Genomic DNA, 14,203 nt, shown 5'->3' on the forward strand with positions numbered 1-14,203 from the left:
GGTGAGGGAGGCTGAAACCGATCACCACTGTACAAGGCACAGAAGTTCAAACATCAAGACTGGGCCTAGAAATATCTGAAGACAGATTTGTCAAAGGTTTTATGGACTGATGAAATGAGAGTGATTCTTGACGGACCAGATGGAAGAACCAAAGGATGGACCAGTAAGGGGCACAGACCTCCACTTTCACTCAGACGCTAGCAAGGAGGAGGTGGGGTACGGCTATGGGCTGGAATTATTAACCCCATAGTGACCAGGCCAATTTTTACAATTCTGACCACTGACAATTTATGAGGTTATAGCTCTGGAACGCTTCAATGGATCCCAATGATTCTGATAAAGTTTTTTCGTGACATATTGTACTTCATGTTAGTGGTAAAATGTATTTTATATGACTTGCGTTTATATATGAAAAAATGGAAATTTTGCAAAAATTTTGAAAATTTCTTTATGCCCTTAAACCATAGAGATATGTCAAACAAAATAGTAAATAAATAACATTTCACACATGTCTACTTTTCATCAGCACAATTTTTGAAACATAATGTTTTTTTCATTACGAACTTATAAGGGTTAAAAGTTGATCAGCTATTTCTCATTTTTCCATAACATTTTCAAAACCATTTTTTTAGGGACCACATCACATTTGAAGCGACTTTAAGGGGCCCAAATGACAGAAAATACCCAAAAGTGACAACATTCTAAAAAGTGCACCCCTCAACGTGCTCAAAACCACCTTCAAGAAGTTTATTAACCCTTCAGGTGCCTCACAAGAATTAATGGAATGTGGAAGGAAAAAATGAACATTTAACTTTTTCCCAAAAAATTTTTACTTTAGCGCCATATTTTCCATTTTCTCAAAGGTAAAAGAAGAACATGCACCATAAAATTTGTTGTGCGATTTCTCTTGAGTACGCCGATACCACATATGTGGAAGAAAACTATTGTTTGGGTACACGGCACTGCTTGGAAGGAAAGGAGCGCCTTTTGACTTTTTGAATACAAAATTGGCTTGAATCAATAGCTGATGCCATGTTGCGTTTGGAGGGCCCCTGAGGTGCCTACACAGTGTTAACCCCCCACAAATGACCCCATTTTGGAAACTAGACCTCTCAAGGACTTTATCTAGATGTGTGGTGAGCACTTTTAACCCTAAGGGGCTGCACAGAATTTTATAATGTTGAGATGTGAAAATTAAAAAAAAAAACACAAAAACACATTTTTTTTTAAATTTTCACAATGGTAACAGGAGAAAAGGGATGACAAAATTTGTTGTGCATTTTTTCCAAAGTACACAAACACCCTATATTTGTTGAAAATGATTGCTTGAGCACATGGTAGGGCTGGAAAAGTAATGACCACTATTTTGGCTGCAATACTGTACGTTGCGGATGCTATGTCACATTTGAAGTGCTCCTGACATGCTAAAACAGCAGAAACCCCCACAGGTGATCCCATTTTGTAAACTACACCTCTCAAAGAATTCATCTAGGGGAGTAGTGAGTATGTTTAACCCCCAGGCGATTCACAAACTTGTATAAAATTGGGCTGAGTAAATGATATTTTACTATTTTTCCACTAAGTTTGCAATTTTCAAAAGGTGTAAAAGGAGAAAATGAACAGTACAATTTGTTATGCAATTTTTCCCGAATACATCAATACCAGTGCAAGGTTCAAAAGGGAAGGAGCGCCATGTAAAAGTGTAGGTTTTGCTGCACTGGCTAGAGGGGGCCATGTCACATTGGCAGAGCCCCTGAGGTGTCAGAACAGTAGTAACCCCCGTAAGTGACAATATTTTACAAACTACACCTCACAATTAGTTCATCTAAGGGTACAGTGATCATATTGATACCAAAAGTGTGTCACAGAAATTAAAACCATTGGGCAGTGAAGAAAAAATAATTACATTTTAACCACAAAACAATTGTCTTAGTCCCAGATTTTATGCTTTCGCACTGGGGATAGCACTGGTGCCAAAATGTGCCACACAATCTCTACTGAACTCGGCAATGTCCCATAGAGATTCTGGAGGGACGGAGCGCTATTTGACTCTTGGAGAACAAATTATTATAGAATGGTTTTTGGACGCCATATAATAAGCCCATAAATGCCAGAAAAGCAAAATCCCCCCTAAGTGACCCCAGTTTGGAAATTACACCCCTTTGGGAATTTATCTACAGATGTAGTGATGATTTTGACTTCATAAGTGTTTCCCAAAAACAGGCAGCAGTGGATGTTGCGGAGTGAAAATTGCAAACGGCTGTTTTAGTGACCAGCACGCTGAAGTGACCAGTACGTTGCAGTCACCAGTACATTACGCCCAGGCCGTGCTACTGGAGACACGCACCTGTAAATTAGGCGGGCTCTCATCACTACAGAAATGCCAAACATGTGGGCGCTATGTGTGGTTTAGGCACACTGGGGCTTAGAAGGGAGGGGGGGCATTTGAATTTGCGAGCGGATAATTTCTTTTAGGGGGGTGAGTAGCCATAACGCTTTTCCAGAACCTTTGTACTAGCAGTAACGTGGAAGCCTCCTATATTTCCGTTAACAGATGACGGACCAGGGTGAGCGCTTGCTTTTTTTGTGGAATGAGTTAAAGCTTTGTTTGGAAACATTGCACATAATGTTTTGGATCACATTTATCCGGCGCTCTACGCTGAGCACTTACTTTGGGGTTTCCATCTAAATCTCTGAGTGATGCGATTCAGATGAAGCTGCAGAGGGATCCATTCACTAAAATGAGGCAGCATAGTTACTCTGGACTCCGTATGGACGCTGTTCAGCGATGTCTTTCTTTTCAGAGGTGCACAAAACTGGCTGACTGCGCTTTTATGTATGAAAAAAAAACAGACACGGCCGGATCAATGGTCTTATGGCGTCCACAGTGCTTCCATCTGCCTCATTATAGGGAATCTTTTGCCAGAGGTTCCGTCTACATCATTTATTTCAGAGATTTACACGGATACCCCGATGTAAGCGCTCAAAGCAGAGCGCAGGATAAATATGCGCCAAGCCTTACTACGATCTTTGGGAGGCAGAATGAAAAAATCAACAGCAGGTGAACAATTTATTTTACTTATTTTTGTATAAGTGATTAGGATACTTTATTTTTCAGGGCCGGTGCATTACAGCACTACCAGATTTATATCGGGTTTTTATATTTGGCTGCTGTCACACACTAAAAAAGCATTTTATTGCAAAAACTAGTTTTTGAATCACCATTTTTCGAGAGCTATAATTTTTCCATATTTTGGCCAACAGAGTCATGCGGTGGCTTGTTTTTTGCGGGTCGAGCTGACATTTTTATTGGTACCAATTTTGGGCAGATGCCATTTTTTTATCTCTTTCTATTTTGATTTTTGGATGACAGAATGATCAAACACCAGGATTTCAAGAAATGTTTTTAGGGGTTTTTTTAGTTTTATTTTTCTGGTCAGTATGTTTACCGTTATACCACATTTATATCTTTTTTTTATGTTTTGCCGCTTTGTCACAAACTATTTTATAGAAAAAATAATTGGTTTTGCATCGCTTTATTCTGAGAAGTACAACTTGTTTAATTTTTGTGTTGGAGCTGTATGGCAGCTTGTTTTTAGCGGGACAAGATGACGTTTTCATCGCTACCATTTTTATTTTGATTTAGCTTTTTAATCGCATTTTATTCTACTTCTTGTTTGGTGGAATGATGAAAAAGCAAAGGTTTTTGCTCGTTTTTTTTTTTTGGGGGGGAGAGGGGGGTTATGGTGTGCAATGAAGGATTTAACAAGTGTGACAGTTTTATAGGCTGGCTCGTTCCAGACGCAGCGATACCAAATATGTGGACTTTTTTTGCTTTTGCATAATTATATGTATTTATTGGTTTAATACTTTTTCTTTTTCTTTTTTTTTTATTTAGTGATTTTTTTTTTAAGTTTTAAAACATTTTTTTAATTTCTTAACTTTTTTTTTTACTTAGTCCATCTAGATTTCAATTTTTATTTGGCTGATCACTGGTCTCATACAAGGCAATACACATGTATATATGTATGAGACCAGGCAGTTTTATACTGTCATATTGCTTGTTAGACTCAACCACTGCAGCAGGCAGACCCGGAAGTCATCACGTGACCTCCAGCTGCGGAGACACAGCCATTACACAGTACACAGCAGGACACATTTATAACATTATTTCAGCACAGGAACATTTTATTTAAACACAACCTATTGTGGAACTCATTATTATTCCAAGTTCTATTGACTAAAATGGACTTTTGCTCATGGGAAAACCCTTAACTCCTTTACCCCCAGGGGTGGTTTGCAAGTTAATGACGGGGCCAATTTTTACAATTCTGACCACTGTCTCTTTATGAGGTTCTAACTCTGGAATGCTTCAACGGATCCTGATGATTCTGACAATGCTTTCCCGTGACATATTGTACTTCATGATAGTGGTAAAATTTCTTTGATATTACCTGCGTTTATTTGTGAAAAAAATGGAAATTTGGCGAAATTCTTGAAAATTTCGCAATTTTCCAACTTTGAATTTTTATGCCCTTAAATCACAGAGATATGTCACACACAATACTTAATAAGTAACATTTCCCACATATTTACTTTACATCAGCAAAATTTTGGAACCAAAATTTTTTTTGTTAGGGAGTTATAAGGGTTAAAAGTTGACCAGCGATTTCTCATTTTTACAACACCATTTTTTTTTCAGGACCACATCACATTTGAAGTCACTTTGAGGTGTCTATATGATAGAAAATACCCAAGTGTGACACCATTCTAAAAACTGCACATCTCAAGGTACTCAAAACCACATTAAAGAAGTTTATTAACCCTTCAGGTGCTTCACAGGAATTTTTGGAATGTTTAAAAAAAAAATTAACTTTAAAAGTTTAAATTAAACTTTTTTCCACAAAAAATTTACTTCAGCTCCAATTTGTTTTATTTTCCCAAGGGTAACAGAAGAAACTGGACCCCAAAAGTTGCTGTGCAATTTGTCCTGAGTACACTGAGACCCCATATGTGGGGGTAAACCACTGTTTGGGCGCATGGCAGAGCTCAGAAGGGAAGGAGCACCATTTGACTTTTCAATGCAAAATTGACTGGAATTGAGATGGGAAGCCATATCGCGTTTGGAGAGCCCCTGATGTGCCTAAACATTGAAACCCCCCACAAGTGACACTATTTTGGAAAGAAGACCCACCAGGGAACTTATCTAGATGTGTTGTGAGAACTTTGAACCCCCAAGTGTTTCACTACAGTTTATAACACACCGCCGTGAAAATAAAAATTTTTTTTTTTTCTCCACAAACATTATTTTTTTAGCCCACGGTTTTGTATTTTCCCAAGGGTAAAAGAAGAAATTGGACCCCAAAAGTTGTTGTCCAATTTGTCCTGAGTACGCTGATACCCAATATGTTGGGGTAAACCCCTGTTTGAGCGCACGGGAGAGCTCGGAAGAGAAGGAGCACTGTTTTACTTTTTCAACGCAGAATTAGCTGGAATTGAGACGCCATGTCGTGTTTGGAGAGCCCCTGATGTGCCTAAACAGTGGAAACCCCCCAATTCTAACTGAAACCCTAACCCAAACACAACCCTAACCCAAATCCCAACCATAACCCTAACCACACCCTTAACCCTAATCCCAACCGTAAATGTAATCCAAACCCTAACTTTAGCACCAACCCTAACCCTAATGGGTAAATGGAAATAAATAAATTTTTTAAAATTGTATTATTTTTCCCTAACTAAGGGGGTGATGAAGGGGGGTTCGATTTACTTTTATAGTGGATTTTTTAGCGGATTTTTATGATTGGCAGCCGTCACACACTAAAATACGCTTTTGATTGCAAAAAATAGTTTTTGCGTCTACACATTTTGAGAGCTATAATTTTTCCATATTTTGGTCCACAGAGTCATGTGATGTCTTGCTTTGCAGCATGAAGTGACGTTTTTATTGGTACCATTTTCGGGCACATGACATTTTTTGATCGCTTTTTATTCCGATTTTTGTGAGGTAGAATGAACAAAAACCAGCTATTCATGAATTTCTTTTCGGGGGAAGGGGCGTTTGGTAAAATTGATAAAGCAGTTTTATTCTTCAGGTCAGTACGATTACAGCGATACCTCATTTATATCTTTTTTTATGTTTTGGCGCCTTTATAGGATAAAAACTATTTTATATAAAAAATAATTATTTTTGCATCGCTTTATTCTGAGGACTATAACTTTTATTTTTTCGTTCATGACGCTGTATTGCGGCTCGTTTTTTGTGGGACAGGATGACGTTTTCAGCGGTACGATGGTTATTTATGTCCGTTTTTTTGATTGCGTGTTATTCTACTTTTTCTTTGGTGGTATGATAATAAAGCGTTGTTTTATGCCTCGGTTTTTGTTTTTTTCTTACGGTGTTCACTGAAGGGGTTAACTAGTGGGACAGTTTTATAGGTCGGGTCGTTACGGACGCGGTGATACTAAATATGTGTACTTTTATTGTTTTTTTATTTAGATAAAGAAATGTATTTATTGGAACAATATTTTTTTTTCTTTATTTAGGAATTTATTTTTTTTTACACATGTAAATATTGTTTTTTAATTTTTTACATTGCCCCATGGGGGGACATCACACTATAGTGACAGATCGCTGATCTGACACTTTGCAGTGCACTGTCAGATCAGCGATCACACAGGCACTGCAGGGAGGCTTCCCGGCGCCTGCTCTGAGCCATTTTGGATCCGGGCCTCCCTGCGTGATGCTTCCCTGTGCCACCGGAACGCTGCGATCATCTTTGATAGTGCCGGATGTCAGCTGCGATAGCCAGCTGACACCCGGCCCCAATTGGCCGCGCTCCCCCCGTGAGCGCGGCTGATCGGTGATGACGTACTATCCCGTAGGTGGTCATATGGGCCCATACCACCTTGACGGGATAGTACGTCAGTTGTCAGAAAGGGGTTAAAGGATGAAAGCATAATAACATGGCCCCTTACTCAACTGACCTACAACCTATTGACAATTTGTGGGCTGCCTTAAACAGGAGATTTACCGTGAAGGAAAACAATACACCTCTCTGATCAGTGTCTGGGAGGCTGTGGTTGGTGCTGCCCAAACAGTTGATTGTCATCAGATTAAGAAACTGACAGACTCCATGGATGGAAGGTTTATGGCTGTTATTGAGAAGAAGGATGTCTATATTGGTCATTGATGTTTTTTGGGAATTGTCAGAAATATATTTCGTACATTTTGAGCTGTTTGGTTATTCTCACTTTACAGATAAAAATAAACAATTAAGTTGGAACAAACTACATTTTTCATATTGTTGAGTAATATTTTTGCACTATAATTCTGCAGAGACAGAAATTCTCCTAAGAAAGACAAAGCCTCACTTTTATTTTCTTAAATATTCAGGTTTTTAACCATTTGGATTGGCAGACAGCACTGTAGTTGTTCAATACTGAAATTAAATAATCATTGCCTAATAATTGTGCACAGTGTACATGATTTTTCACTGTGAACACTACCGACTGCTACAACGGAGATCTCTCGTCCCCAGTTTCCCTATCCCCCAATAAGTGTAATGCACTGTGACTGCCATAAATCCAATACAGGTTGTACGGTGCAGCATCGAGCCTGCTCGCCTTCATATCTACGGCTCACCGTGCGAGTGAGGAAGAACAGGATGATTTGTGGCCACATATCAGTGATTGGTGATAATAGTTAGGTAGTAAATGCCTTACTAAGGAATAACTATTAGAAAGCTCTGAACACGGATTAGTAACACTGACCACTCTATTTTAGCATCTACTGATGACAAAAAAGAAAACATTAAGTAAATGGTAGCCATTAATGTAGCTATACCTTCTCATGGACTGTCATACAGCTCGCCGCATCGTCTTGTAAGATGTCAGTCACTCCATTTGACAGTCTTTCATATTTCAGTTTTGGTTCTTCTTCACTATCATCCTCCTAAATGAGAAATAAATGACAAGACATAAAATATGATCTTTAAGTATGAAATTACAGATAATTTATACAATAAAATAGGACTTAAAGAGGTATTACAAGCTCAGCAAATCTATATTTACTGTGTATATAGTATATACAGAGCTTGTGTGGGCGGGGTTAGCTTCCTCAGCTCTGCTTCATTCTAAAGTGAAAAGCTCTGATTGTGTGAGAACAGCTGCAGCCAGTAATATAAGTGATACATTGCTGGATTCAGCTTCTCTTTGCCTACATTATGCTGCTCTCAGATGAGGTAGCAAAAACCTGCAGACAGATTCCCTTTAAAGAGATTTCCCTCTTCTATGCTGAATTTTTGAACCTACTATGCTATATTTATTGCTTCAGTCTATGTTCAAGAATATGGGAGATACTCGCCTTTACCATGTTTTTATTGTAAATAATAAAAGTTAGGTTTTAGGCACTAGCACATTGGAGTAAATTTATCAATTTTACTGCTAGTCTAGTGGGAGATTTTCCTGGAGATTTCAGTGATATCAGCATTAGCCATAATCGGTGCATTAAAATAACTTATCTATACCCTCAATACAATAAAACCACCAAAAAGCAGTAGAAATATTAAACACAATATGCCAGAGATACAGTAAACCTCTTCTGTGACAAAACCACCCATTTGGTAGCTTTTACACTGTGTTTTTACACACGTTTAGTTGGTCCTATCCGAGCTTATGTCTGAACTTTGCACCTCTCCCCCACAAAACGGGATTTGGGTGTATGCGTCGATGGGCCATTGACTATATTGGTGCTGGCAGAGTGAATGCGCTCTCTGATGTGCATCACTTCGGGCGTATGCGCCTAATGGAGACGGACACCTAGATGCAGTATACTACCAAACTTCAGGCCTGGCAGACTAGATCAGGAGTGTAACTAAGGGATCGTGCAGGCGAGCATATTATCAGTCCGGGTGAGATCTGACGAAACATCGGAAGAAGGCATGCACGCCGAAACGCGCGTAGGGGTGGTGGCTCCAAAGGTCTGAGGTAAATATGCTGCACATTTTGTTTTAATCTCCCTAATATCTGTTTTGGTGGTGCTGCTGGATGCTCTTTACCAGCTTAGTGGATTTAGTTCTATAATATAGGAACTCACTATGCACACGTGTTATTTATTAGGGATGTTTGTAATAATATATGCATGTTTGTAGCCTCCGACCTGTGGCCCCATTGTAGTTGTCACTCATCAAAGTATCTCATAGATTGGTTGTAATTAGTAATATACAAAAAAGTTGCACTCTATTGTGCTAAAGCATGTAAATGAGAAATATATGAAATATGAATAGCAATACTGCTTCTGAATACTAGGAAAAAATGAGACTCTTAGCACATAATTTGGCCAATTAATGCAAGCCCATCAACCAATATCAAGGTGGTCTCGAAACTGATGGGTCCCTACAAATCTAATTTTTTTTAATGTATATTTTATATTGAGGTAGCCTCTCCCAGTATTCACACTAGCTTGGATGTGCCAGTCTTTTGTTATTTCTATGTTTGCTCTCTGACCGAACACTCCGTCCTTCACCATGTGGTGGTTTTAATTATAGCAGGATCCTACCTACCCATAAATACAGGCTTTGCTGAGAGAGGTGTCCACATTCACCCAGGTTCGGACTCTAACGCAAGCAGTCCCGGAGGTGTTGTGAATTCTGCTTTTGGGTTCCCTCCAGTGGTTGTAGGTGGGAATGCAGTTGTCCCTGAGTCGCAGTCCTGGCCAGGTGTATCTGCTGATTGCAGTTCTGACTGGGATATTTAGGTGTGCAGGATTCATTAGTCCTTGCCAGTTGTCCATGGTTCTGGGAGGTTTTGGATCCTTGTCTGGTTCCTCCAGCCTTGCTGCCATTTCAGCAAAGATAAGTGTCTGGTTTTTGTTTCTGTGGCACACATACTGTGTGCTTAATAATTCTGTGCTATTCATTTATTTTCTCTTGTCCAGCTTAGATTGAGTCAGTGTTTTTCTCTGTCTTGCTGGATTCTCTGGAGTTGCAGATATACGCTCCACATCTTTAGTTAGATGGTGGAGTTTTTTTTTTTGTATTTTCTGCTGTGGATATTTTTGGAAGGGTTTTAATACTGACCGCTTAGTATTCTATCCTATCCTTTGCTATTTTAGCTAGAGTGGCCTCTTTTGCTAAATCCTGTTTCCTGCCTGTGTGTGTCTTTTCCTCTACTACTCACAGTCAATATTTGTGGGGGGCTGCCTATCCTTTAGGGTTCTGCTCTGAGGCAAGGTAGTATTCCTATTTTCATCTATAGGGGTATTTAGTCCTCCGGCTGTGTCGAGGTGTCTAGGATTTGTCAGGCACACCCCACGGCTACTTCTAGTTGCGGTGATAAGTTCAGGATTTGCGGTCAGTATAGTTTTCACCAACTACAGAGAAAGTTCCATGCGGCTCCAAGGTCACCGGATCATAACAGTACAACTGGCCTATAATGAGTTAAATGCATCTCAGAAGAAGGGAAGAAAGGTGTTTAGCCATTTTTTCTTTCTGTCTCTTTTCTTCCCTTCCCTCTTTTTCTCTGGGTGGCTGAGGAGTCTTGTGCTAGCATGGATATTCAGGAATTAGCTTCTCGTGTGGACCAGCTTGCTGCTAGGGTACAGGGTATTTCTGATTATATTGTTCAGACTCCTGTTTTAGAGCCGAAGATTCCTACTCCTGATTTGTTTTTTGGTGACCGGTCCAAATTTTGAGTTTTAAAAACAACTGTAAACTGTTTTTTGCTATGAGAGCTCGATCCTCTGGTGATTCCATTCAGCGGGTTAAAATCATCATCTCCCTGCTGCGTGGCGATCCACAGGATTGGGCATTTTCCCTGGAATCTGGGAATCCGGCTTTGTTTAATGTAGACTCCTTTTTTCAGGCTTTTGGATTATTATATGATTAACCTAATTCTCTGGATCAAGCGGAGAAGACCTTGTTGGCCCTGTCTCAGGGTCAAGAGGCGGCAGAATTCTATTGTCAGAAATTTAGAAAATGGTCTGTGTTGACTAAATGGAATGATGATGCTTTGGCGGCAATTTTCAGAAAGGGTCTTTCTGAATCCGTTAAAGATGTTATGGTGGGGTTTCCCACGCCTTTTGGTCTGAGTGATTCTATGTCTCTGGCCATTCAGATTGACCGGCGCTTGCGGGAGAGCAGAACTGTGCGCGCTGTGGCGTTGTCCTCAGAGCAGATTCCTGAGCCAATGCAGTGTGATAGGATTCTGTCTAGAACGGAACGACAAGGTTTCAGACGTCAGAATAGGTTGCGTAATTATTGTGGCGATGCTTCTCATGTCATTTCAGTCTGCCCTAAACGGACAAAGAGGATCGCTAGTTCATTTACCATCAGTACTGTACAACCTAAATTTCTGTTATCTGTGTCCTTGATCTGCTCATTGTCATCATTTTCTGTCATGGCGTTTGTGGATTCAGGCGCCGCCTTGAACTTAATGGACTTTGAATTTGCCAGGCGTTGTGGTTTTTCCTTGCAGCCTTTGCAGACCCCTATTCCTTTAAGGGGCATTGATGCTAAACCTTTGGCTAAAAATAAGCCCCAGTTTTGGACACAGGTGACCATGCGCATGGCGCCAGCCCATCAGGAAGATTGTCGATTTCTAGTGTTGCATAATTTGCATGATGCTATCGTGCTGGGTTTTCCGTGGTTGCAGGTACATAATCCTGTGTTGGACTGGAAGTCTATGTCTGTGACTAGTTGGGGTTGTCAGGGGATTCATAATGATGTTCCTTTGATGTCAATCTCCTCTTCTTCCTCTTCTGAAATTCCTAAGTTTTTGTCTGATTTTCAGGATGTATTCGATGAGCCCAAGTCCAGTTCCCTTCCACCACACAGGGACTGTGATTGTGGTATTGACTTGATTCCAGGCTGTAAGTTTCCTAAAGGCCGACTTTTCAACCTGTCTGTGCCTGAACATACCGCCATGCCGAATTATATTAAGGAGTCTTTGGCGAAAGGGCATATTCGGCCATCTTCTTCACCGTTGGGAGCGGGATTTTTTTTTGTTGCTAAGAAGGATGGCTCCTTGAGACCCTGTATTGATTATCGCTTCTTGAATAAGATCACGATCAAGTTTCAATACCCTTTACCTTTGCTTTCGGATTTGTTTGCTAGGATTAAGGGGGCTAGTTGGTTTACTAAGATTGACCTTCGGGGGGCATATAATCTTGTTCGTATTAAGCAGGGTGATGAATGGAAAACTGCGTTTAATACACCCGAAGGTCATTTTGAATATCTTGTGATGCCATTCGGACTCACTAATGCTCCATCTGTTTTTCAGTCCTTCATGCATGATATCTTCCGGACTTATCTTGATAAATTCTTGATTGTATATTTGGACGATATTTTGATTTTTTCCGATGATTGGGAGTCCCATGTGCAACAGGTCAGGATGGTGTTTCAGATCCTTCGTGACAATGCTTTGTTTGTGAAGGGGTCTAAGTGTCTCTTTGGGGTGCAGAAGGTTTCTTTTTTGGGCTTCATTTTTTCTCCCTCATCTATGGAGATGGATCCGGCTAAGGTTCAGGCCATTCATGATTGGATTCAACCCTCATCCGTGAAGAGCCTTCAGAAATTTTTGGGTTTTGCTAATTTTTATCGCCGTTTCATTGCTAATTTCTCTAGCGTGATTAAACCCTTGACCGATTTGACGAAGAAAGGCGCTGATGTGGCGAATTGGTCCTCTGCGGCTGTCTCTGCCTTTCAGGAGCTTAAACGCCGATTTACTTCTGCTCCGGTGTTGCGCCAACCGGATGTTTCTCTTCCGTTTCAAGTTGAGATTGACGCTTCTGAGATTGGGGCAGGGGCCGTTTTGTCTCAGAGGGATCCTGTTGGTTCCTTGATGAAACCGTGTGCCTTCTTTTCTCATAAGTTTTTGCCTGCTGAACGCAATTATGATGTTGGCAATCGGGAGTTGTTGGCTATGAAGTGGGCGTTTGAGGAGTGGCGACATTGTCTTGAGGGAGCTAAGCACCGTATTGTGGTCTTGACCAATCATAAGAATCTGATTTACCTCGAGTCTGCCAAACGACTGAATCCTAGACAGGCTCGATGGTCCTTGGTTTTTTCCCGTTTTGATTTCGTAGTTTCGTATATTCCGGGTTCTAAGAATATTAAGGCTGATGCCCTCTCTAGGAGTTTTTTGCCTGATTCTCCTGAGGTCCTAGAACCGGTCGGCATTCTGAAAGAAGGGATGGTCCTTTCTGCCATTTCCCCTGATTTACGACGGGTTCTTCAGGCTGACAGACCTGACCGCTGTCCAGTGGGGAAACTGTTTGTTCCTGACAGATGGACTAGTAGAGTGATTTCTGAGGTTCACTGTTCTGTGTTGGCTGGTCATCCTGGTATTTTTGGTACCAGAGATTTTGTTGGTAGGTCCTTTTTGTGGCCTTCTTTGTCATGTGATGTGCGTTCTTTTGTGCAGTCCTGTGGGACTTGTGGGCGGGCCAAGCCTTGTTGTTCCCGTGCTAGTGGGTTGCTTTTGCCATTGCCAGTCCCTGAGAGGCCCTGGATGCATATTTCTATGGATTTTATTTCAGATCTTCCGGTATCCCAGAAGATGTCTTTTATCTGGGTTGTTTGTGATCGGTTCTCTAAGATGGTTCATTTGGTGCCTTTGCCTAAATTGCCTTCCTCTTCAGATTTGGTTCCGTTGTTTTTTCAGCATGTGGTTCGTTTGCATGGTATTCCGGAGAATATTGTGTCCGACAGAGGTTCCCAGTTTGTTTCTAGGTTTTGGCGGGCCTTTTGTGCTAGGCTGAGCATTGATTTGTCTTTTTCTTCTGCATTTCATCCTCAGACAAATGGCCAGACCGAGCAAACTAATCAGACTTTGGAGACTTATTTGAGATGCTTTGTGTCTGCTGATCAGGATGATTGGGTGGCCTTCTTGCCATTGGCCGAGTTTGCCCTTAATAATCGGGCTAGTTCGGCTACTTTGGTTTCGCCTTTCTTTTGTAATTTTGGTTTTCATCCTCATTTTTCTTCTGGGCAGGTTGAGCCTTCTGACTGTCCTGGTGTGGATTCTGTGGTTGACAGGTTGCAGCAGATTTGGGCTCATGTGGTGGACAATTTGGTGTTGTCTCAGGAGGAGGCTCAACGTTTTGCTAACCGTCGTCGGTGTGTTGTGAATTCTGCTCTTGGGCTCCCTCCGGTGGTTATGAGTGGTAGTGCTGCTGTCTTTGGATCGCAGCATTTATCAGGTG

The 14,203-nt window shown here is 40.9% G+C and overlaps 1 protein-coding gene across 3 annotated transcripts in view; it reads right to left on the bottom strand.

The window, feature by feature from the left end:
* The window catches only part of VPS41 (VPS41 subunit of HOPS complex), a 354,940-nt gene that overhangs the window by 273,163 nt on the left and 67,574 nt on the right, over positions 1 to 14,203 (bottom strand). For all 3 annotated transcript variants that reach the window (XM_069730259.1, XM_069730260.1, XM_069730261.1), the window contains exon 3: positions 7,847 to 7,954. In XM_069730259.1, the coding sequence (XP_069586360.1) occupies positions 7,847 to 7,954 (108 nt within the window). The remainder of the gene's footprint in view (positions 1 to 7,846; positions 7,955 to 14,203) is intronic.

The sequence above is a fragment of the Ranitomeya imitator genome, chromosome 6 (genome assembly GCF_032444005.1).
Source record: "Ranitomeya imitator isolate aRanImi1 chromosome 6, aRanImi1.pri, whole genome shotgun sequence".
Classification (NCBI taxonomy): Eukaryota; Metazoa; Chordata; class Amphibia; order Anura; family Dendrobatidae; genus Ranitomeya; species Ranitomeya imitator.